At 35.7% G+C, this 23,620-nt stretch overlaps 1 protein-coding gene across 1 annotated transcript in view; it reads left to right on the forward strand.

The window, feature by feature from the left end:
* The window catches only part of LOC134541063 (neuronal growth regulator 1-like), a 381,016-nt gene that overhangs the window by 332,265 nt on the left and 25,131 nt on the right, over nt 1-23,620 (forward strand). Inside the window, exon 6 of the mRNA XM_063384206.1 lies at nt 9,504-9,601. Coding sequence (XP_063240276.1) covers nt 9,504-9,601 — 98 coding nt within the window. The remainder of the gene's footprint in view (nt 1-9,503; nt 9,602-23,620) is intronic.

The following is a 23,620-nucleotide window of genomic DNA, read 5'->3' on the forward strand; positions in this document are numbered from 1 at the left end:
TATTCTAATAATAGAACACTTTAGAAAGTTAGCAATCTTATAAACATTTAATCATGCATTGGCTTGAACTGACTAATTCTTATCTCCGATCGGTTTTACTGAAGACAGAGACCAGCCAGATCTTTTTTCCTACATATTCTTTTTTATTTCCGACAGAGTAAGTACTGTGTTTAACAGACTGCTTCACATCGTCAGAAGTGTAAATTGAAGCAAGCGAGCGATGTCTTGAATGCGCACTTCTTTACTTTGTCTTCAAATGGTTATTGTTTGCTATAAACACAGTCCGAACACAAGTTATATTTTAAAGGTACGTATGCAGATACTTCATCAGTAAGCTGATTGATAGAGACCGGAAAAATTCGCTTGTTCATTTCGTGATATGCTAAAATTCAAATAATTATACCTTTGTGCTGTTCTGCTATTGGTTCACTGTTAATATGTAGGACTCTTGGCCAATTGTAGACAATCAATCAAAGAGGTATCCAACCACAAGTTACCCACTTGAGACGACTCATAATTCAGTATCCAATGAACGGGCGCCGTTTGCCCAAGTAGGCAGAGAATCGTGTGAATCTATCCTGGAGGTCATTGAACTCGCGAATTTTTCAAGTCTCTACTGATTGATAATGTTCTGCCTGATGTCAAGAAAAGAAAAAATGTATTTTGACTCACTAAACTTTATTTAGATAATAGTAGTCCAACGACGTTCCATATAGTTATAATGCGATCACACGCGCCGAATTTGTGAAGCAACAACGGTGCTGCCATCTATGGCCAATGGAGTGAACTAAAATTTACAAAGGCTAAGGGAAACATATTTCTAACTTTTTAAATGGATTTTAACAATATAGGCAATATTTCAATAAAAATTCTTTGTCGAAATTCTGGTCCAAAGCCGGGGTTTAGTATTTTTTTTCCAAGTCATTTTCGCTTTTATATGAGCCGTTTCATTATATAGTTAAAAATTTCGGTTTGCTATTAAAAAAATTGGTTGTCTGTAGAGTCGGTTTACGGACGATAGTTTAACGTGACAACATCAAAACAAAGCATTGATGAAATGAGTGCATACTTTTATGATTAAAATGGAATCATTTTTTTATTTTAATAATAAAAGAATAAATACTTGAAATCATACTAGTAATCAGATTTTTAAAATGCAAGAATAATTAACATTTATTGCCGAAATTATTGTTGTAATAAGCAATGAAAACCACATTAACTTTTCACTTCAATTTATAAACAGTCGACGAAACAGTTCACGTGTAGATGACTTGTAATTAATTTTAAAAACTGGCGTTTAGCTATAAAGTTTAAATATTATTATGAACAAGTTTTCATATAAATAAACTGTAATCAAATATCTAACATAACCTATTATTACTGCACTTGCCGACAGATGCTACGTTTTTTTAATAATAAAAGAATAAATACTTGAAATTAGACTAGTAATCAGATTCATTTTCTTACGTGGATTTGACGTAGAAATTATTTCATATTACACATTTATAAACAAATTTTTAAGTTTTCATTTCTGTCGGTGCGGCGCAAGCGTACAATGAGCGTAACGGAACAATGAGCGTAACGGGTCACAGCGTAACGGAACAATGTGCGTAACGGGAAACTTTTTCGTGCGTGCAGCCGGCGTTTATCGATTTATTAGACGTTGTGACGTCAAACATTTATTCGATATCGACGTAACTGCTCCGGCAGCAAATTCTAGAGGTGGGTGTTACTACGTGAGTTTCAAGTTAAGAAGTGTAGTTGAAAACACAATTTGCGTTTTATTTATCACGCTCGGCATTATTTCAAAGAATTCCACATTACATTTCGTGTCCGAGTTTTGTATTATATGTGTATTTGCAACATAAAATCACATGCATTTGCTCGTTACCGAGGCTAGACATCACACTTCACTAGCGAGTACTGAAAGACTCGTTCACATTTTAATTTTTGGCGTCGCTTTGCTCTGATATTATTTCTGTATTTATTTTTACTATAGCTCTCTTGCAGGAAAGCAAGCTTGACGGGGTAGTTATTAATTTTTTTAAAATTTTATGTATTAATGATATTGTTCTTAATTTGATTTTAATTAACTAGTAGTTAACCCCGAAATGATACCGTGCTGAGTTCCTTTTTAATAGTAGGTCAGTACTTACTTATTATCTAAACAAAGCAAGAAAACATTTTGACGTAAAATAGTACCAACCTACTGACATAAATTTACAAATTAAATTTAGAAACAAGTTCAAGAATACCTTTAGATTTTAGTTTACTTTGCTAATCGTCCTTAAAAATTTAAGTATTGTTAAAAATAAACCAGCAAATAAACAAAAGAATCAAATTTGAAGTAAAAAAAATTACCAAAATAATAACTAATATATTCAATTCAAGCGACAACCTAATGAAATAATCACCAGAAACGTAGATAAAAGTTAAAGCAACTACTGTGAGCGTTAATTTTTAATTTAATCATAGTTAACAGTATTATTCATTATAAAGATTTAGGTTAATCTTTTTTAAAGGTTTTAAAAATGTTAAAAGTTAATTTATATTTTAATCCTAGCATTTACTGATAACTCATATAAAATGGTTGACATTCTTTAATTAACAGTTTTTATGTATATTTATGTTAAAAACTTTTTATTCTAGTTTATTAACTATCAATATAAAAATATTTATGTTTTCCCAAAATATTGAAAACAAAGAAATTTTCAGGGAATTGGGAAAACCAAAATTTTAAAGTTGAACTAATTATATCCTTTAACGAAATAGTTCCAAGGCATCAACAATGTAAACAACTTTATTACGAAGTATCAGTTTATGCAAGCTTTCAAATATTAATTTATATTTAACATTCTTAAAATCAATTAATAACTTGTTAAAGATATTCAACGTTTTATTAACAACTAAACATAGTCAAACATTAATTCAATATTAATCATTCGACAAAACTAAAAACTACAGAAGCAATATAGTTAATAGCTGCCGGACAGATACGACCAAAGCTGGTTTCACAATGAACCGTTACGTCTGACCGTACACAAGCCAAGTGATTCATAATGATAAGTACGTCCGTCATAATATTTTTCCACTGGGATGATGCCAACTGACTAGAAGGTTTAAATTTTTGAGGAAACTTATCTTTTTAATGTTTACCATTTTAACCATCATGTACGCGAAAGCACTTGTAATTGATAAAACGAAATCTAAAATATTTATTTAATTATATTTTCGAGTTACCGTGCATTATTAATTACTTTGGAGTCTCAAACAATTTTTCATCCGAAATATCAAACTTAATTTCAGCGGGTTCATAAGCAAGTTAGAATCATAATACAGTAGTAGCTTAACAGATAAACAATGAATCTGAATCTCTAATTTGAATCCCAAAGGATAGTTCGAGTATACTCCTTGAATTCGAGTTTAGGTCTCAAGGATCCAAAACAAACTAATGTACAAGAAAAATTTAAAAAAATACTCAAAAGTAAAATTTATTGGGACTATTGTAACTGGATAGGTATGAAGAAAAAATTGAAACTACTAAACTTCAGAGGTTATCAGTGTTATTTTTTTTTAATTTGCTTTATTTACTCTAAAAAAAATTCCTTCGAATATTTTTACTTGATTATCGAATCCTTCGAATATTTTTACTCGATTATCGAATCCTTCGAATATTTTTACTCGATTATCGAATCCTTCGAATATTTTTTACTCGATTATCGAATCCTTCGAATATTTTTTACTCGATTATCGAATCCTTCGAATATTTTTTACTCGATTATCGAATCCTTCGAATATTTTTTATTCGATTATCGAATCCTTCGAATATTTTTACTCGATTATCGAATCTTTCAAAAGGTTCTTTTTTTAATTTTTAGTTCCTTAGTATTTGAAGTAAAGACAATGACTGTCGGTCATTTTTGAGGTCCGTCCGTCGAAAGTTATAAAGTCCAGTGAGGTTTTTTGACGGACGGACATATGGATGGATGGAATTTTCCGGGCCATCTGATTGGCTGCATGCCACATGATTGACGTACGTACGGGAGACGGACGATCGTATGAGACGGAAACATTGAGAGTCCACCTTCAAATTAATGCGACCTCAAGAGATCTCCGCTGAGTTTCTGACGAGAGAGTTGTAACCCCGTCCGTCTACCGAGGCTAACAGGTCACGGTCTTCTCTGTGGTCAGGACTGTGACCCGCATAAATTATTTTTTAATTAGGAGCAGGACTTGATTCTCGCTTTGAGCCCGTAAGGGCGAACTTCGTCCGTCCATCGCGACCGCTCACTTCGCGCGGGCGAATGATGACTTGCCTTCCGAAGTTGGCCTAACTCCATCACGACCGACGAATCTCACCCCTCTTATCCCTTCCTCCACAAACCCTACATCTGAGCTCGTTGCGTAAAAGGGTGGCTTAAGTCACAAATGGTTCATACATAATGATATCGAATTATTTACATTTAAATTCGATAAGGGAGATTAGAAACATTATTTTAAAACAATAAATGATTTTCCAAAGTTCTAAAGCAGTTAATAAAGCTAAAAAAAAAATTGGTTGTCTGTAAAGTCGGTTTACGGACGATAGTTTAACGTGACTACGTCATAACAAAACATTGATGAAATGATTGATCCAGAAGAAAAGGAAATATCATATATTCGGCCTGAGACTGAGCCGTAATAGGTTTTTGCAACCAAACCATTTAGGCATTATAAATATTATATTCTTTGAGGAATATTTTTTTTAATTTTTCTATCTTTTGTATGATAAAATCTACCTCAGCATACTTTTATGAATAAAATTGAACCATTTTTATTGAATTATCACTATTTTGTATGGATATAAAGGAGTGAAATTAAATCTACAATTTAATTGATAAATTTACTTTTATTTGCATTCATTAATTCAAATATATTTATTACTTTTGTAGTGTCGCGCGTGCCGTATTTATTTTTACAAGTACAAAAATGAAAGTATTGTAGCGGCCGGTATTCGATCCGTCAACCTTTGAATTGGTAGTCAGCGATATTAACCACACGGCCACGAGGCCATTTTGGAAACAATTGTTTCAGATGTTTTAATAAAATAATAATATTCTACGCACGATATTTGTTTTAATTTCTTTTAACTAGCATATTCTCTGTTGGACTCGAAATATTTACACGCTCGTGGGCTCATAACTATAATACTGTGTGTGATTTAGTTGATCAAATAATAACACATGACAAATAATTACCAATGTCAAACTAAATTGTGAAAAGTATCATACCAGCTATAAATATTTATTTACGCAGCTAAAACAATACTCATACAACACTGTTTCAATATACTGATTTACACTAGTAATTAAAATAATACGTACTTGTAAGAACGCCATTTCCTTGCGAATATACTACCGTGGATCGGTGCACAACAATAACCTCGAACCCCGCTATGTTGTCGTCTGCCCCAAGCCGTGTGTGGCGACATGCGCAGGTGTGATCCAACCGGCGCGACCCGCCTATCCCTGCAGCATGGCGGGGTGAAACCTGAGAAGTACGCCGCCACGTGCCGGCCGAGTTCTCTGTACCGTCCGCAACATACCAGACAGATGCCACGCATGCGTAAACACATCCGTAGTGGGACCATTTTTCGTGCGTGCAGCCAGCGTTCATCGATTTATTAGACGTTGTCACGTCAAAAAGTGATCACGAAGTCCACGTGCAACAGAAGTAAAACTCTTGCTTATTAGGTATAGAGAGAGATAAATTATTTACATTTTCAATAACACCATTCACATAAAACTTAATGATACTAATAAAGTTAACTGAACATCAATAACTCTTCTTCACACAAAATAAATACATTGTAGATACTTTAAATTAAATAAAAATATATCGTAGCGTCAATCGTCAGCCGTTAAAAAAACAGGAGTAGACAAACAAAAGCAGCCTTACGATAATTCCGTAGCATCACTGCCGCGTCATACATACCTCTCCCCTGCCGTCTATGCTTCCGGCCGTTACAACTAGCATACAGCATGCTCCGCTACGTACCTATCCCCCTTCCCCATTTGACTGTCTTCCCATTCGACCGCTGGCGCATGCGTTGGAGTGGCGTCGCCGCTGACGCAAAACCGGTTCCCTAAACCACGTACCAGACTATTCCCCTCGTGCGATCGGAATTTTCGTAACTCTCGAAAATATCAGCCCCCTAAGCAAAAAAGTTTTTTGACGTGACAACGTCTAATAAATCGATGAACACCGGCTGCACACAAGAAAAAGGGTCCCGTTACGCGCATTGTCCCGTTACGATGTGTCCCGCTACGATGTGTCCCGTTACGCTGTGTCCCGTTACGCTAAGTTACGCTTGCGCTGCATCTATCTCTCTTCCACTCGATTGGCCTATGAATCTACTATTATATTAAATAGGTTAAGGCGGGCTTTTCAAAAGTAGCTTTTAAATTTAGTACTTTAACTAAACTATCATTTCAATCAATGTTTTGTTATGACGTTGTCACGTTAAACTATCGTCCGTAAACCGACTTTACAGACAACCATTTTTCTTCAATAAATAAAACGAACTACGAAAAAATTGCTTCGAGGTAGAAACGGAGCCCCACTTCAACTTAGCTCAGAACTGGACGACAATGCAATATAAACTCGCTTTATAGACTTATCTTCTTTATGATTGGTACTTTTTTTTTTAAATATTTTGTTTAGCAATGTTTGCGGGTTCGTGACGTTAGGTTATGAGCAGAACAGTAGTAAAGTTTTTCTTTCGAGCCATGAAACGAACATAATATATAGTAAATATATGTGGAGAAAATTTCAGTTGATACATTAGATTTGAGAAAGTTAATGCGTTAGATTTACAGGAAAAAATAAAAAAATAAAAATATTCATGTAGGGAAATTTTAGAACCAAAATAGCGTGTCAGAATGAACTCCCGAGGTTTATTGCAATTTCACAACTTTTTTATTTTTTTTATTTAAGTAACATATCCTACAGTTTCGTGGCATTTTAGACCTTGACAACAAACTTCAAGTAAACATCTTGTTTTAACAAATGTGTGACTCTCAACAACAATTATTGAAAGAAAGCTTTCGGAATGAATTTACAGGTGTAGTAGCCATCACATAGTATTTTGAGACAAGAAAATGTAGATACCAACTTGACCAACAAACTTCAAAGTCAGTAATTCCACATCCCCCCCCTCAATTTCACCCCCCCCCCTCAAAAAAAAAACAACTCAATTTTTGTCTTTTCCCATCGCACCTTTACACGATTGGAGTAAGCACAAGCGCTATCCTCGTTGCATGTGGCAAACCCCTTTTCACCCGCAGGGAGATGCAATCAAGCCGAACGGTAATGTGGAAGGTTGGGAATGGGAAGGGAAGGGAAGGGGAGAGAAAAGCCCTAATTTGGGGCTGGCGAGGGACCACGCCCACCGCCATCCTTCTCTTTGTTTGGTTGGTCCCGATCGGGGCATGCCCCTTCCCCCCTGGGCGACACGCAGTTAAGCCTTTGTCCCCGGTGGCTGGGCTGATTAATTCCCGCTCCGAGCTACTACCTTCACGGCGGCTTTCTCTCACTCTCACACTCCCTTTCCCCCTACTCTCTCTCACCGTATCACTCACTCTCTCTCCCTCTCCCTCTACCCAGTTCTCTCTCTCTCCCCGTATCTCATTCTCCCTCTCCCACTCCCTCTCTGCGTCTCCCCTTCTCTCTCCCCGTATCTCTCTCCCACTCCCTCTCTCTCTCCCTCTCCCTAAAACCCTTCTCTCTCACCCCGTAACTCTCTCTCCCACTCCCTCTCTCTCCCCATATCTCACTCCCTCTCCCTATCCATCATCCCTTCTCTCTCCCCGTATCTCTCACTCTTTCTCCCTCTCTCTCTCTCCCCTCTCTCTCCCCTCTCTCTCCCTCTCCCTCTCCCTCTCCCTCTCCTTGTAACTCTCACACTCTCTCTCTCCCTCTCCCTCTACCCCCTTCTCTCTCTCCCCGTATCTCTCTCCCACTCCCTCTCTCTCCCGTATCACTCTCTCTCCCTACCTCACCCTCTCCCTCTCACCCCTTCTCACTCTCTCTCCCCGTATCTCTCTCATATCCGGTGCAAGTGATCAAGACCGCGTACGAAATCACCTGAAGCATTTGATGTTGTCACGTGTCGTGAAGGTTATTTTTAACTGGGCGGTAGACAATCTCCAGGCAGTGAAAGACCATCGCCATACAGTAGTAGACCGTCTACATACAGAGGTTTTTTGACGTGATAAACGTCTTGTAAATCGATGAACGCCGGCTGCACGCACGAAAAACATGACTCATTGTCACGTTCCGCCTGAGCCGAGCGTGCAAGCGAGAGCGCGGAACAAGCGATAGAGATGCACGATCGGCTTGTGACGCATCTATCTCTCTTCCACTCCGTCGGCCGATGCGTCCGAGTAGAAGAGAGACAGCGGCAGCACACAACCTACACGCGAACTGTTTTTGTCATCTGTTTATGAAGTGAAGTGAAAAGTTAATGTGGTTTCCATTGTTTATTACAACAACAATTGTGGCAAAAAAGGTCATTAATTCTTGCATTTTAAGAATTTGATTAGCGATATAATCTCATATATTTATTCTTTAATTATTAAAAAAAAAAAGTAGCATCGGTCAGCGAGTGCAGTAATAATAGGTTATGCTACAATTTTGACTAAAAAATTTATTATCTCATATAAACGAACGTATAAGAAGTCAAATGCTTTTATTTAGTATTCAATGAAAAAAAAATTGTAATTTTCAATTAACTCCTTTTTTGTATTATGCAAAACAATGATAATTCATTGATAGAGACCTACAAAATTCGCGGATTCATTCGGTGATAGGCTAGAATTCAAACACAGATACCTATTATATAATTTTGCTATTGGCTTACTGTTCATCTGGACGAATCTCAACCAATTATAAACCCTCAACCAAAGAAGGATCGAATCACAGACAAACCAGCTGAGACGACTCACAAGTCGGCAGCCAATGAACATGCGTTATTTGCCCGAGTGTACAGGGGTATGTGCAGTCCATCCTGAAACCCATCGAAACCGCGAATTTTGCAAATCTCTATTCATTAATAATTATTCAATTCATAAAAGTATGCAATTTTTCATCAATGTTTTCTCATAACGTTATCACGTGAAATTATCATCCGTAGGGACACCTGTATTTCGCGAATACATTTCGTGTCTAGGTACATCGCAAAACACCGTAGTTTTTTTCTTGTAGTTATTGGCTGTGGTCGGCGAGAGGTGTTTTCCCGCACTTGACGGGGCAAATGGGAATGTGGATACCGTACTGCTGCACGTACACGATTCGCCATTACTCTAAGAAAAAGCTGCAGTGTTTTGTGACATACCTTGACACGAAATGTATTCGCGAAATACAGGTGTCCCTAATCATCCGTGAACAGATTTTACAGACGACACCCTTTTTTTGTTGTTGTTATCGAGCTGGAAGTGTACAACCGCCTGCTCGTTTGTCCGCAGATCCGCCGGAGATAGAGGTGGAGAGCAGCTGGGTGCACACGGGAGAGGGGAGAGAAGTGCAGCTAGTGTGCATCGTGCACTCCGACCCGCCGGCCGAGGTAAGCCCCGCCCACCGCTCCACGTGTACAGGTCTCACCAATAGTTTCAAAAATCACCAGCACATTCAAAGGCATACACCTTCGCAACTCGCAGTTCGCAACTCTGAACTCCCGACGCGGGAATTGGAGCCGTGTATGGCATCAGAATAATTGTGACAGTGTTCATAGACATTTAGAAGTAGGTTTATGTATCGCATTTTAGCTACCATTAAGGCCCCTGCCTACCCGGGCACACACACACACACACACGGTGTGCAGAGCTTCAGGGGAAAAAAAAACAGACGCGATTTTCAAAACTACTCGAGACATCCGAGTGTGGGGGTCTGCTTACGAAAAAAGCGTTTAAGAATTCGCTGAGACCTCGAAAAGGTACTTTTGGATTCGGGTTGGGTTTTTAAACTGGAATTTTTTAGAAGATTTTGAAATGGCTGAAAACGCATGTTTTCAGAGTAATTTTTTAGGCGTAAAACCACCGGTGCAGATTCTTTGAAAGCACTTGAAGGGACTTGCATTACATCTTTATCTTAATTTCTCCGCCATGTAATGTTACGGTCAACGCTCATACGCACGACAAGAAGCCTGGAAACGTATTTTGATGGAAATATTCAAATTTTTTTTAGGTCCTAACCTTTAACGAGTTCTGTACCTGGTGAATATCTTTTATTCACGGTTCACTCTGATTTAATTAGTAGCTACTTTCATTATTATCTTAAAGAGAGATTTTTTTTTTCGTGAGAAACGTATCGACATAAAAACAGTAGAAATGAAGCAAAAAATGCATTGTATTTGTAAATTATAAATGCTATTTTGATGTATAATATTTAAAAATTACTTTTTTGTAGTTAAATAAACAATATGAATTAAACCAAAATAAGCAAATAGTCCAAATTCGCCGTCAGTTTCAAAAAGGATGTAATTTGCACAGCAAATTCGCATTCCAAATTCAATCTGGGTTTGTAATCAGCACGCAAAAAACTTTCCCCGTCATTTCGTTTGAAAAGGAATGACCTCAAAATGTATGTTCACGCTTGTTCCTCACTCGCCATTGGTCCACGGTCCAATTTCCACGTCAAAACTGGACCGCTCGTCCAATTAAAATAACTTTCACCTCTAGGTAATAGGATCGTTATTAGCTCAGCGAAATTTCAGAACCGTCATTCGACAAGGCAGGTGTAATAGAAGATGAAAAATAAATTTCATGGCTCGAATAAACAAAATGTTCGCAAAACTATTATTCACCCGCCGGCTGTGATACGAAATCAAAATGGCGCGTACGCGCGTTAGAAGAAGTTTAACATACCTGACGTGATAACAAAAACTAACTTCAGTTTTTCATGAAAATAATAACTAGAAACAAAATCATAAAAGTGACTTGGTAAAGCATAAATATTAATCAAATTAAAATTTTAATTAAATACTCGTTATTCAATATTAATATCATCACCAGAGACCTGCAAAATTCGCGGTTTCGATGGCCTTCAGGATAGACTGCACATACCCCTGTACACTAGGGCAAATAACGCAAGTTCATTGGCTGTCGACTTGTAAGTCGTCTCAGCTGGTTTTTCTGTGATTCTATCCTTCTTTGGTTGAGGGTTTATAACTAGAGACCTGCAAAATTCGCGGTTTCGATGGCCTTCAGGATAGACTGCACATACCCCTGTACACTCGGGCAAATAACGCAAGTTCATTGGCTGCCGACTTGTGAGTCGTCTCAGCTGGTTTGTCTGTGATTCGATCCTTCTTTGGTTGAGCGTTTATAACTGGTTGAGATTCGTCCAGATGAACAGTAAGCCAATAGCAAAATTATCTAAGAGGTATATGTGTTTGAATTCTAGCCTGTCACCGAATGAATCCGCGAATTTTGCAGGTCTCTATTTATAACTGGTTGAGATTCTTCCAGATGAACAGTAAGCCAATAGCAAAATTGTCTAAGAGGTATATGTGTTTGAATTCTAGCCTATCACCGAGTGAATCCGCGAATTTTGCAGGTCTCTTATCATCACATTATAAGATTAAGTATCTAATTTAGTAAAATTATATTTATAAGTTGAAATTAATAACGATATTTCTGAAATATTATATTTATTTACCTTATTTTTTTTATTAAATCATAATGTAATAATTTATAATGCAAATAATCTATACGTACGGATAAATAAACTAATTTAAATGAACCAAAATATATAACTCAAAAGCGCATTTATAATAATGTTATTTGTATGGAGTCCTTTATTTATTCCGTTAAAATGTTGCATGGTCACGCGCATTGTAAAAAATTTACTCTCGTCATTTTTTTTTTCATAACGCGCCTAAAGAAATGTAAGAAAATATTGTCAAAGTGCACCACGTCTCAAAGCAGCTTTTTATTTTTTTATTTTTTTTTGTTGATGAAATATTTAAAGTGATTTTGTGGTCCCAAAAGTTAAAAAAAAAAGAACGTTATGTAGCGTGTACGCTCGCCGAGATATGTATAGAGACCGGGAAAATTCGCGGGTTCATTTCTAGATATGCTAAAATTCAAATAATTATACCGTTGTGCTGCTTCTGATATCGGTTCACTGTTAATATATGCAGGACTCTTGTGGCAGATAAAGACAATCAATCAAAGAGGTATCCAACCACAAGTTACCCCACTTGAGACGCCTCATAATTCAGCACCCAATGAACGGGCGCCGTTTGCCCAAGTAGGCAGAGGATCGTGGAGTCTAACCTGGAGGTCATTAAACTCGCGAATTTTTTTTTTTCCAGTCTCTAGATATGTAGATACCAAACGGTGTTGTGTGCGCGCGATCTTCGAACCCCGTCGCACGAGGTGAGGTGACGCAACCGGATTTATCCCTCTACAACCCCCCCCCCCTTCCCACGGGGAGGGAAAATGGGGGGGGGGAGGGGAGGGGGAAAAATTTGCCCCGCTTTCGTGCCACTGATGCGAGCCTGCGGAACGCCACATACGCGCGGATGCTGGGAGCCGACCGTAAAAAAACTGCGGAAGACTGCAGAACCTAGGGCGCGTATCTGCGGTGATGGTTGTGGTGGTGGTTACATGGGCCCGTCGCGTCTGGTGTGTAGAAAGGCGTGCCGTCGTTTTATGGTGCGCAACCAAACCCTACCCCCTCCACCAAGGGCTTACGAGAGAATATTTTTTTCTTCTTCTACTACTACTTCTTCTTCTTCTTCTTCTTCTTCCGAGGTTCTTCGTTTCGCTTCACCTCCTCCAGGGCGCAACACCTGCTTCGTTCCCGCGTGAGAGACGCGAAAGAAAAAAAAAGGGGTGGGGAGGGGTGTTTGTCTGTAAAGTCGGTTTACGGACGATAATTTCACGTGATAACGTCATAAGAAAACGTTGATTGAAAAAAATTGCATTCTTTTTTTTTAATTTTCAATGTATCAATTACAGTTTTTTTTACAAATTTAATTTAATTAATATTTGTTTAAATATAATCACGATCAATTAGTTAAAAAGTCCGCCGTAATCTTGTAAACGTCTTCCACACGCATGATTAAATTGTTTACTACAGAAATTTGAACACAGAAGAAATAACGCGGTGAAGTTTATGCGAAGGTACAGGTATCTTGAACTACAACAGCATTTATGTCTACTGAATTTATTATTACATTACTTGCTCTGTTAGTAGAAAAAAATAAACTTAGTGGTGTATGTAGCACAATCTGCCTCCCCCCTTTTTATTCTCTCTGTATTTTGATGATTTCAATTTATAGTAAATTACATGAAGAGGTTTCACTTTTTAAGTCCAGATTTTTTTTACAATGGAAATTTACTGAGCTGCATGAGTAGAGACTGGAAAAATTCGCGAGTTCAATGACCTCCAGGATAGACTCCATGATCCTCTGCCTACTTGGGCAAACGGCGCCCGTTCATTGGGTGCTGAATTTTGAGGCGTCTCAAGTGGGTAACTTGTGATTGGATACTTTTTTATTGATTGTCTCTAATTGGCCAAGAGTCCTACATATTAACAGTGAACCAATAGCAGAAGCAGCACAACGCTATACATATTTGAATTTTAGCATATAACGAAATGAACCCGCGAATTTTTCCGGTCTCTATGCATGAGTAATATACAGGTAGATTTACCAGGATATCAGAACATCACATTGTTTAGCTACCAGGATAACAAAATATAAATCAACTTTCGTTAAAAAAAAAAAAAAGAAAAAAAAAGAATTCTTTGTAGCAATTCAATCGACACTTCCTTTTTTTTTCTCTCTCTCTCATTTTCTGACGATAAATTCTTTATGATTATTTTTTTTCGTTTTGTTCGTGTATCCGTGTAGTATGTTCCAAAACTCCCGTCCATTAAATGGATTTGGGCTATCAACTCGCCGAGTATTTGACATGGGGTAATCCGCTTTCGCACCCCGCTAATGCACCCGTAGTAAACAAGCTTTTATGTCGCGGCTTTTGATAGAACAAAACACCCGACTTCTGGATCAAAACCGGGTAGGGATATAGATCTCACAAGCACCAAAAAAAAAAAAAAAGCTACCGGTTTTTATTTACGGAAAATATAAATTTTGGACAGGAAATGGGAAGGGGGGGGGGGGTAAATTGGATGTAGCACATGCATTTGAAACTTCAACGAATTGCCACCAGTTAATTGTACCGACACAGGAGTGAATAAATGAATCAGTTGACACATCGATCGTATCTGCTATTTTTTTTTAATTTAAATTTTGCAATTAAAATTTCTGATTTTACAAAATTCATAGAGATTCGCGGAATTTTTTTTTTTAAAGTTAGATTATAGCAAAGCGTTGTGTAAAATTTTTTATTATTTTTCGATACTGTTAGTGGCTGCCTGTGTATTTAAGAGGGTAATTTCCTAAATTATTATGCTTCTGGTGTTTTATTTTCGCCCTTTATTTCCTTTCAAATTAACTTGTAATTTAACTTAATGCTTACAGTTTCTGAAAAAAAATATATTGTACTGATATATGTGTTTTTTTGGAACCTCTATTTAACGGAAATATTGACTCTAAAAATAGGAAGAAATAAAGGCAACAAAATTTTTAACAACCGTTGAAATTTTTTCGGTCAAACATTGCACAAAAAATTTATATAAATTTAAGAATTGAATTGATTACAATTCTATATATTTAAATTTCAAATATTTATAAGCCGTAGTACCTATGTTCCGGTTATCTTATGATTGACAAAAAGCTAAATTTATCAATACATCAACAACGATTAATTTTTTTTTCGGCCGTGCACATGTAGTACGCAAAATAAAGCCAGGCGAAAAAAATAAAAATTATCAATATTCAATTTTTTTATTTTATTGAACTATATTTGGCAATAAAATTATCGTAACGAACTACAGCTCGTCGATCGAATAATTAAAAATAATATTAATAATAGGTAACATAAATTTTCAATTCGTCAATTTACTATTAACTTTTTTCATGCGTGACCGGAAGTTGTCAAATTGTTTTTTATATTATTTTTATCTCTCCGGCCTTTTTTATTCTCCGAGCTACAACGTTTCGGGGAAAAAAGGCGCAATTTTGGAGCCACGCCGTAGATTTTTCGCTGAAACTTCGGGATAAAATTAAAACAAGTGTGTAGTATTATTATTATGTAATTTAATTATAAACCTCTTTAATACAATGGTTACACAGAGTAGTATAAAGGTCCTAGCAGATCTCTGCAAGCTATTCACAGCGACACTTCGAACAATATCCTGGCTAGACGCGTTTCAAAGCACGCACGAAAAAGTGTCCCGTTACGCACATTGTACGCTTGCGCCGCATCTATCTCTCTTCCTCTCGATTGGAACAACCATAGATTTTACTTTTTCGAGGTACATTAAACTTGAAACACTCCCATTCGTTTCCTACTTTTCCTATCAACAGAATAACACAGATTGGAAGAAGTTAAATAGCAAACATGTATAAAAGTTATAGTTAAAATAATCTCTTCGTTAAAGTAATAAACATATTTGAATTAATGAGTGCAAATAAAAGTAAATTTATCAATTAGATTGTAGATTTCATTTCACTCCTTCTTTGTATCCATACAAAATAGTGATAATTCAATTAAAAATTATTCAATTTTATTCATAAAAGTATGCAATCATTTCATCAAGGTTTTGTTATGATGTCACGTTAAACTATCGTCCGTAAACCGACTTTTCAGACAGCTAATTTTTTTTTTACGTAGCTTTGCGTTTACAATGATAGCTGCTGTAAAATGATAGTGGTCTGTTCCCCAGCTACGATTACGGCGGGGAGACGTTACACGAATGCGTTCACGGTGGTTATCGTTAGGTCTGATGGGTTAGTGTGATAAGGGTAAGGGTAAGGGTCAGAGAGAGTGAGGGAGGGAGGGGGGATAAAAACCCGACGCACGTTGGATTTTCCGTGCGACCGGGCTTACACGAGCGGGAGATATCGAACGCGCGGAAACACTGCCGTGTAAACTCTTCCCTCCTCCTGCCCCTTACGCCCTCCTAACGCCCAAAAAAAAACTCCCCCCCCCCAAACCCTACCTCCCAAAACACGCGCATAGTGAGACAAAGCTGCAGAGAGGGCTTTAACGTATTTACCTACCTGCTAGCAGTTACCAACATCCAGAGACCTGAAAAAATTCGCGGGTTCATTTCATGTTATGCTAAAATTCAAATAATTATACTTTAGTGCTGCCTCTGTCATTGGTCCACTGTTAATCTGGAGGAATGAGGGCCAATTAGAGACACTCACTCGTAGAAGTGTCGAATCACAGGCCACCCAGTCGAGACGACTCACAAGTCAACAGCCAATGAACAGTTGCCATTTGCCCGAGTGTGTAGAGGATATTGGAGTCTATCCTGGAGATCACTGAACCGGCGAATTTTTCCGGTCTCTATGTATGATGTGTTAAGCCCGGCCACCGCTGAAGATAGTATGTAATAAAATATGCAAAGAAAATACAAAACAACAACTTTTTTGTATGTATATTCAAGTTTTATCATACCGGCTTTGAAACATGCATGTGCTCAATTATCGTGTTCTCTGATTTTCTATCTTTTTTATCTTTTTTTATATATTGTAGAATTTTCATTTTCAGAGAACACATTTTCCGTTCCCATGGTACAACTCTGTGTAACTTATTTTTATTCTTCGTTTATTCATCACTGTTATGAATATCCTACGTGTCTTTTGACCAATGGTAGCTAGTATCTCCGACATTTCGAACAAGTGAGTTTCGCTATACTAACGCATTAGCTATCAGTAAAACGAAAATTAGTTATTTACCCTTATATTACTAAACAAAAAAAATTTTGTCTTTTACTATTTAGAAAAATGTTAAAAGACAAAAAAATAAACGGATTCGAAAAATTTAATTTTACTGTTTAAGAAACATAATCTACTGGATTATATTTAAGATCACCATTATAATTAAAATTAATTAAACTTATAGAGCCACGTTTATGTGACAAAATGCTTAAAACTAATTAAGTAAACTAGCAAGTCAGGTTGGATGCATTTACTTAAACATTTCTTTGACCTTAAGCCTTTTTAAAAATGTCACATTCAAAATATGTTACCATATAATCTGTGTTCGATTGGTTTTATATTTTGCTAGCATACAAGCCACTATGCCCATGGGAATTATATTTATAAATGTAGTAGAAGGATACTGAAGGTAGACTTTAAGTGAATCGATTAAATTGTTGGAATGAATGTTTACTATGTATATTTTTGAAATGACAACGTCTAATAAATCGATGAAAGCCGGCTGCATGCACGAAACAGTGTCCCATTACGCACATTGTCCCGTTACGCGGTGTCCCGTTACGCTCATTGTACGCTTGCGCCGCATCTATCTCTTTTCCACTCGACTGGAACAACCATCGATTTGACTTTTTCGAGGCACATTAAACTTGAAACACTCCCATTCGTTTCCTACTTTTCCTATCAACATCCTATCCTTAACAGAATAACACAGATTGGAAGAAGTTAAATAGCAAACATGTATAAAAGTTACAGTTAAAATAATCTGTTCGTTAAAGTAATAAACATATTTGAATTAATGAGTGCAAATGAAAGTAAATTTATCAATTAAATTGTAGATTTAATTTCACTCCTTTTTATCCATACAAAATAGTTATAATTCAATAAAAATGATTCATAAAAGTATGCAATCATTTCATCAGTGTTTTGTTATGACGTTGTCACGTTAAACTATCGTTCGTAAAATGACTTTACAGACAACCAATTTTTTTTATAAATGTGTGTGTATGTTATTATAATGTGAAAAGTGGAACTAAATTCGATGGACAAAATTCGGCTGCAGATTTAAAGCAAAAACCAAATTAAGTTAAAAACCAAATATAAACATAACTAGCTGCAGTACCCGGCTTTGCCCGGACTGAACACCGGGTGATATATTGTCCGCGAGTTACAGCAAAATGGATAGCGATATGTCCAGTGTGTTGGACATTAAGAAATGACACATAATTACTGTTTGTGTATCTGTGACCTATGGTTATCTGTTTACCCATGGCGACCGGTTGAAATGTTTAGAAGTTGATGCGCTACAGCGCCATCTAGCGGCGAGTTACAAAAAAAATGGTTGGTATAAAAATCTTCTCCATGATAAAAACACTTCGATGTGCCAGCTTTCATGGCGATCGGTCAAACGGTGTAAGAGTTTATCGACGACATACATGCCAACATCCAACTATATATATTCTTATATTTTGAAATTTTGGGGCTTTCACTTTTGCGGAAAGTGGATGTTCAGGACCTCGAATGGTTTGGAACACTCCATCTCGAAAGAATAGATATTTGAAATTCCTGAAATTGTTGAAATTTTGGGGCTTTTTCCCCAGAGGGGGGCGGGGGGTTAGAGGACCCTGAATGGCTCGAAAACACTTAAAATCGAAAGAGATAGATTTTTAAAAAATTATAACTTTCGAAATTTTGGCTCTTTAACCACCTGGGGGGGAGGTGTGATGTTGAGGACCCCGAATGGCTCGGAAACACTCCAAATTGAAAGAGATATAGAGGAATATAAGAATGTAGGTATTTACTGTACTCCTATCTACCATAATAACAATATTGACAAATAGAAAGCTTATTACCTACCTATGAATAATTATCTAAATAAATTAATAAATAACTGTATGTTTAAGAATTTACGTACATACATTATATTAAACTTCAAACTGTACACACCAAAAAAAACTAAGGATTTTTTGAAACTATTTTTTATTTGTCATAATGTTTAAAACATTTGTAGGATTTGTTTATATGTAAAACTATGGTGGCAATATTCCGCTTATCCAAAGGAGTATAGAAATTAATAGAGATATCACTTCCTGTACACACCACAAATCTTTGAATTAAGTAAAAAAAAACATAGTCCAAAATGAAACAAAGAGTATAAATAACAACTAATTTGACAAAAAAAATTATACAACTGGAATGACAATGTTAACATCCGCCTGAAATTTAATAGAAGTAGGTAGGTAAGAATATATATATAAGAAATTAAATGAAATTAAAACATACATAAATAAAATTATCTCACACTCAACCAAACATAATGTTTAATATGAAGTAAGGAAGATGGCAATTACACGTAACTATTCTAATTAATAAAAAAATCAACTTTCCTGAAATTTATACAACTGGAAAGACAATATTAACATCCGCCTAAAAATTTAATAGAAGTAGGTAGGTAAGTATATATATATATATATATATATATATATAAGAAATTAAATGAAATTAAAACATACATAAATAAAATTATCTCACACTCAACCAAACATAATGTTTAATATGAAATAAAGGAAGATGGCAATTACACGTAACTATTCTAATTAATAAAAAAATCCACTTTCCTGAAATAGTAAAATTCAAATTTTTCAACAATGTATTACATAATTGATAAATAATTCAGGTCTTCGGTCTCAGCAGCCCTAAGACTATTGACGCTCAGCAGATAAATTATAAACACTAAACCAAACTCCTTGAAAATAAGTAGGTACTGTAAAAAATAACAATATTGACAAATACAATGAATAAATTTCGAAGAAATTTATAAGTTTAAGTATTTATGTACCTACATAATATTAAAATTGAAACTATCCACACAATAAAAACCTAGGAATGTTAGTGAAACTATTTTTTTTATTTGTCATAATACCTAAAATACGTATGTTTCCAAAATGAAACAAAGTATAAATAATGACCAATTCGAAGAAAAAAAATTGTACAACTCGAATGACATTGAAAACATACACGTGAAATTTAAAAGAATTATGAGTGCCCTAGGTAGGGAGAAAAAATATATATAGAAGAAATTAAATTTAAAAAATGGGTGCGCATACTTAGGTACGCACATGAGAAGTTATACTTCTTTGGCATCATTAAAAAATAGTTTTTAATTGCATGCAAAAATATCGCGTGGAGTCCCTCCGCGTGGAAGAAGAGAAACTTCGTAATGTGGAAATGAAAATAGGAATAGGTAGAAATTGATTTTTAGTGAAATCATATTGTATCAAATCAAACTAAAAAAAAATAAAGGAAATAAATTGGTAACGATTCATACATTGATCTTCAGAGAGAGCAAGACACCTATTGAATGTCTATAAGACAACTTTTTTATGAGAGCAGATTTTCCTGAAATAAAGCATGAAATCATTCAACGATAAAACCTGTTTATTTAATTAAGCGGACGGGTTCGCTCCAAGGAGAAAATTGACGCGGCGAGACCTCGTGGACATAGAGAAATGACACACACTCCCTATTTATGTGTCTATGAAACATTATTATTTTCTGCAATTTAAATTGTAATATACAAAAACAGTATTGAAAATTGAAACAAATATGGCGACACTACAAACTGTCAAGATCTTTATTTTTTTCTTACTCTCTACTTAGTTCCTTACAATAGCAAAACGTAACGTAATGGCTTGAAAGCTATTGCTCGGCAGACATAGAGGAATGACACTAACAGTTTGTATATCTATGACACACATTACATAAAATTAAGATATTTTTTTTAACCAGTTTAAAATTTATTTTTTTTTAGACAAAAGATAGCCTATGTCCATCCCCAGGATATAATCTATCTCCTTGCCAAATTTCATTACGATCCGTTTAGCCGTTCAGTCGGGAAAAGGTAACAAACAAACAGACAAACAAACAGACAAACAAACAGACAAACAGACAGACAGACAGAGTTACTTTCTTATTTATAATATTAGTAAGGATATACTACTTATGGTCTGAAGTGCTTACCAGTACTAGCGTACGCCTTACATATGGGAGCTGAATAACTTGATTGTTGAAGATAATAAATAAAATGTTTAAAATGCAACTACAAGTACACACACATATATATATATATACACATATATATGCACGTAGGAAATTTGAACACCGCCCAGTAGGCTAGAGCTACTACTAATCAAGGGCCTATAAATATATTTCAGAGAAATAATAATTTATAATAGAAGTAAGTATTGATAAACGTATCAAGCGTCCAGTGTTCTTAATGAATTGATTTTTTATCGTCACAAAAAATAAATGTTATGTAAGGCCTTTTTCCGTAATTTTTAATTGAAATTATTTTATTACAGAAATTAATTTTGCGTTGTTTTTTAAACTTTTTTTACAAGTTAATATCATTCAGATGATTAGTTTTTCTATTTTGAATTCTTTCTCTGTAATTTGTAATCGGTTGCTCGGATTCCACTTGAAAGGCGTTTGCCAGTATTGGGAGGTACTTTATAGATAATTAGTCATTTGTATATTTTCAACTTATATTTTCGTTAATGCAGATGAAGATTGTCGGTCGAAATTATACTCATTCTGTACAAAGGTCACTAGGCCCACATATATCTTTAAGAAATCTCTGGCAGTGTTAGGTATCATTAAAATAGAGGGAAAAGAATCTACAAAAAAAAAATGATAAAACTGAGTTAAGTGGGAATGAGAGAGATTCTGAGAAAAATGTGTTTGTGCGGTTCATTCTACTGAGGGGGAAAAAAAATTCATTGAGTGTAGGCAAAGACTCAAGTCCCATCTCTTTACTTTTCAATTCTCATTTTCGAAGAACGAATTGAATACATTTTCCTTTGGAGACTCCCTTGCAATTCTTTTTTTTTTCTCGTCTCTTCTGGTCTTCTTTCCTTTCTCCATTCGTCGATTTTTTTTTTCATCGCCAAGGGACTTTTCTGTTCAATTTCCGTTTCTTCCTTGTTTCAAACAGCTGAAAGGACAGGAAATGAAATTCGGATGGCAATGTTTTGGCATCATCTCCTCCGTAATAAATAATAAAACTACGTAAATTGTACTTTTTGTTCCACTCTACCACTTTATCATTTTTGATGAGGGCGTAAAATAAAAAAAGTAATAGGTGATTGAAAAAAAAATAATTTCGTAGATCTTTAAGTAATATGATATTTTAAGACAAAAAGCAAATAAAAAAATAAAATATAATACAGCAAATGACACACAGCCATTTTATACACCGTTGCGTAATGCCAGAGGAAAAAAAAAAAAACAATATTTCTACAGATGCACTGATACAAAACAATGATAAATATTCATTTTACTGTACGGCAAAATAAATTTAATTTGTGCATCGTTTGCTTCAAAATAGTCATTTGCGATACGATTTTTTTTATAATAACTTTAAAATGGCTAGTCTTGTTTGTATCTTTCTTTGTACGTAGTAGTTTTTTTAACCCATTAAAATTTTTAGAAAATAGATTACAATTGTTTAAAAAAAACATGCGAGCGAGTTTTTCAGTACTCGTCAGAGATATGTAAAATCCAACCTCGGTAAAGAGCAAATTCATGTTTTCTCATGTTGCAAATACACTTAAAATCAGAAACTCGGACGCGAAAATTAACAAAGAATTCTTTGAAATGATGTGCGTGATGAATACACGCAGATTGTGTTTTCAACTTCATTTCTGGACGCAAATCACACGTAGTTTCAGCAAACGCCGCTATAACTCGCTGCCGGAGCAGCTTTCGTCGACTACTGAATCATTCCATTTGAAAACCTAAATTTTAAACTAAATAATTATACTGCCCCGACGAAAGCAAAAAAAGACAAAGAAAATATCAAACCCCCGGCTTTGGACCTGATATTCGAAAATAATGTTTTTGACGTGACAAAGTCTAATAATTCGATGAACGCCGGCTGCACGCACGAAAAAGTGCCCCGTTACGCACATTGTCCCGTTACGCTCATTGTACGCTTGCGCCGCATCTATCTCTCTTCCACTCGATTGGTACAACCATTGATTTGACCTTTTCGAGGCACATTAAACTTGAAACACTCCCATTCGTTTCCTACTTTTCCTATCATCGTCCTATCCTTAACAGAATACCACAGATTGGAAGAAGTTAAATAGCAAACATGTATAAAAGTTATAGTTAAAATAATATGTTCGTTAAAGTAATAAACATATTTAAATTAATGAGTGCAAATAAAAGTAAATTTATCAATTAAATTGTAGAATTCATCTCAAACCTTCTTTGTAGCCATACAAAATAGTGATAATTCAATAAAAATGATTCAATTTTATTCTTAAAAGTATGCAATAATTTCATCAATGTTTTGTTATGACGTCACATTAAACTGTCGTCCGTAAACCGACTTTACAGAGAACCAATTTTTTTTAATATTTCTCATTTTGTTTTGTTTCATGAAACAGTTAATACTTTAAATTCTCCCTTTGGTTTTGTGAACTTTGGTTCGCGCCATCCGCCACAGAAGGCAGCACCGTGGTTACGCACTTCCGTTCCATGCGACTTCCGTTCCATTCACTAAATTACTCCTGTAAAATGCCGTATACCGAGAGCTTGGATGTTAAACCTCACAAAGGGTTTTATATTATGAGCTAGAGACCGGAAAAATTCGCGGTTTCGATGGCGTTCAAAATAGACTGCACATACCCCTATACACTCGGGGAAATAACGCAAGTTCATTGGCTGCCGACTTGTAAGTCGTCTCAGCTGGTTTGTCTGTGATTCGATTCTTCTTTGGTT

Source organism: Bacillus rossius, chromosome 18 (genome assembly GCF_032445375.1).
Source record: "Bacillus rossius redtenbacheri isolate Brsri chromosome 18, Brsri_v3, whole genome shotgun sequence".
In the NCBI taxonomy this organism is placed as follows: domain Eukaryota; kingdom Metazoa; phylum Arthropoda; class Insecta; order Phasmatodea; family Bacillidae; genus Bacillus; species Bacillus rossius.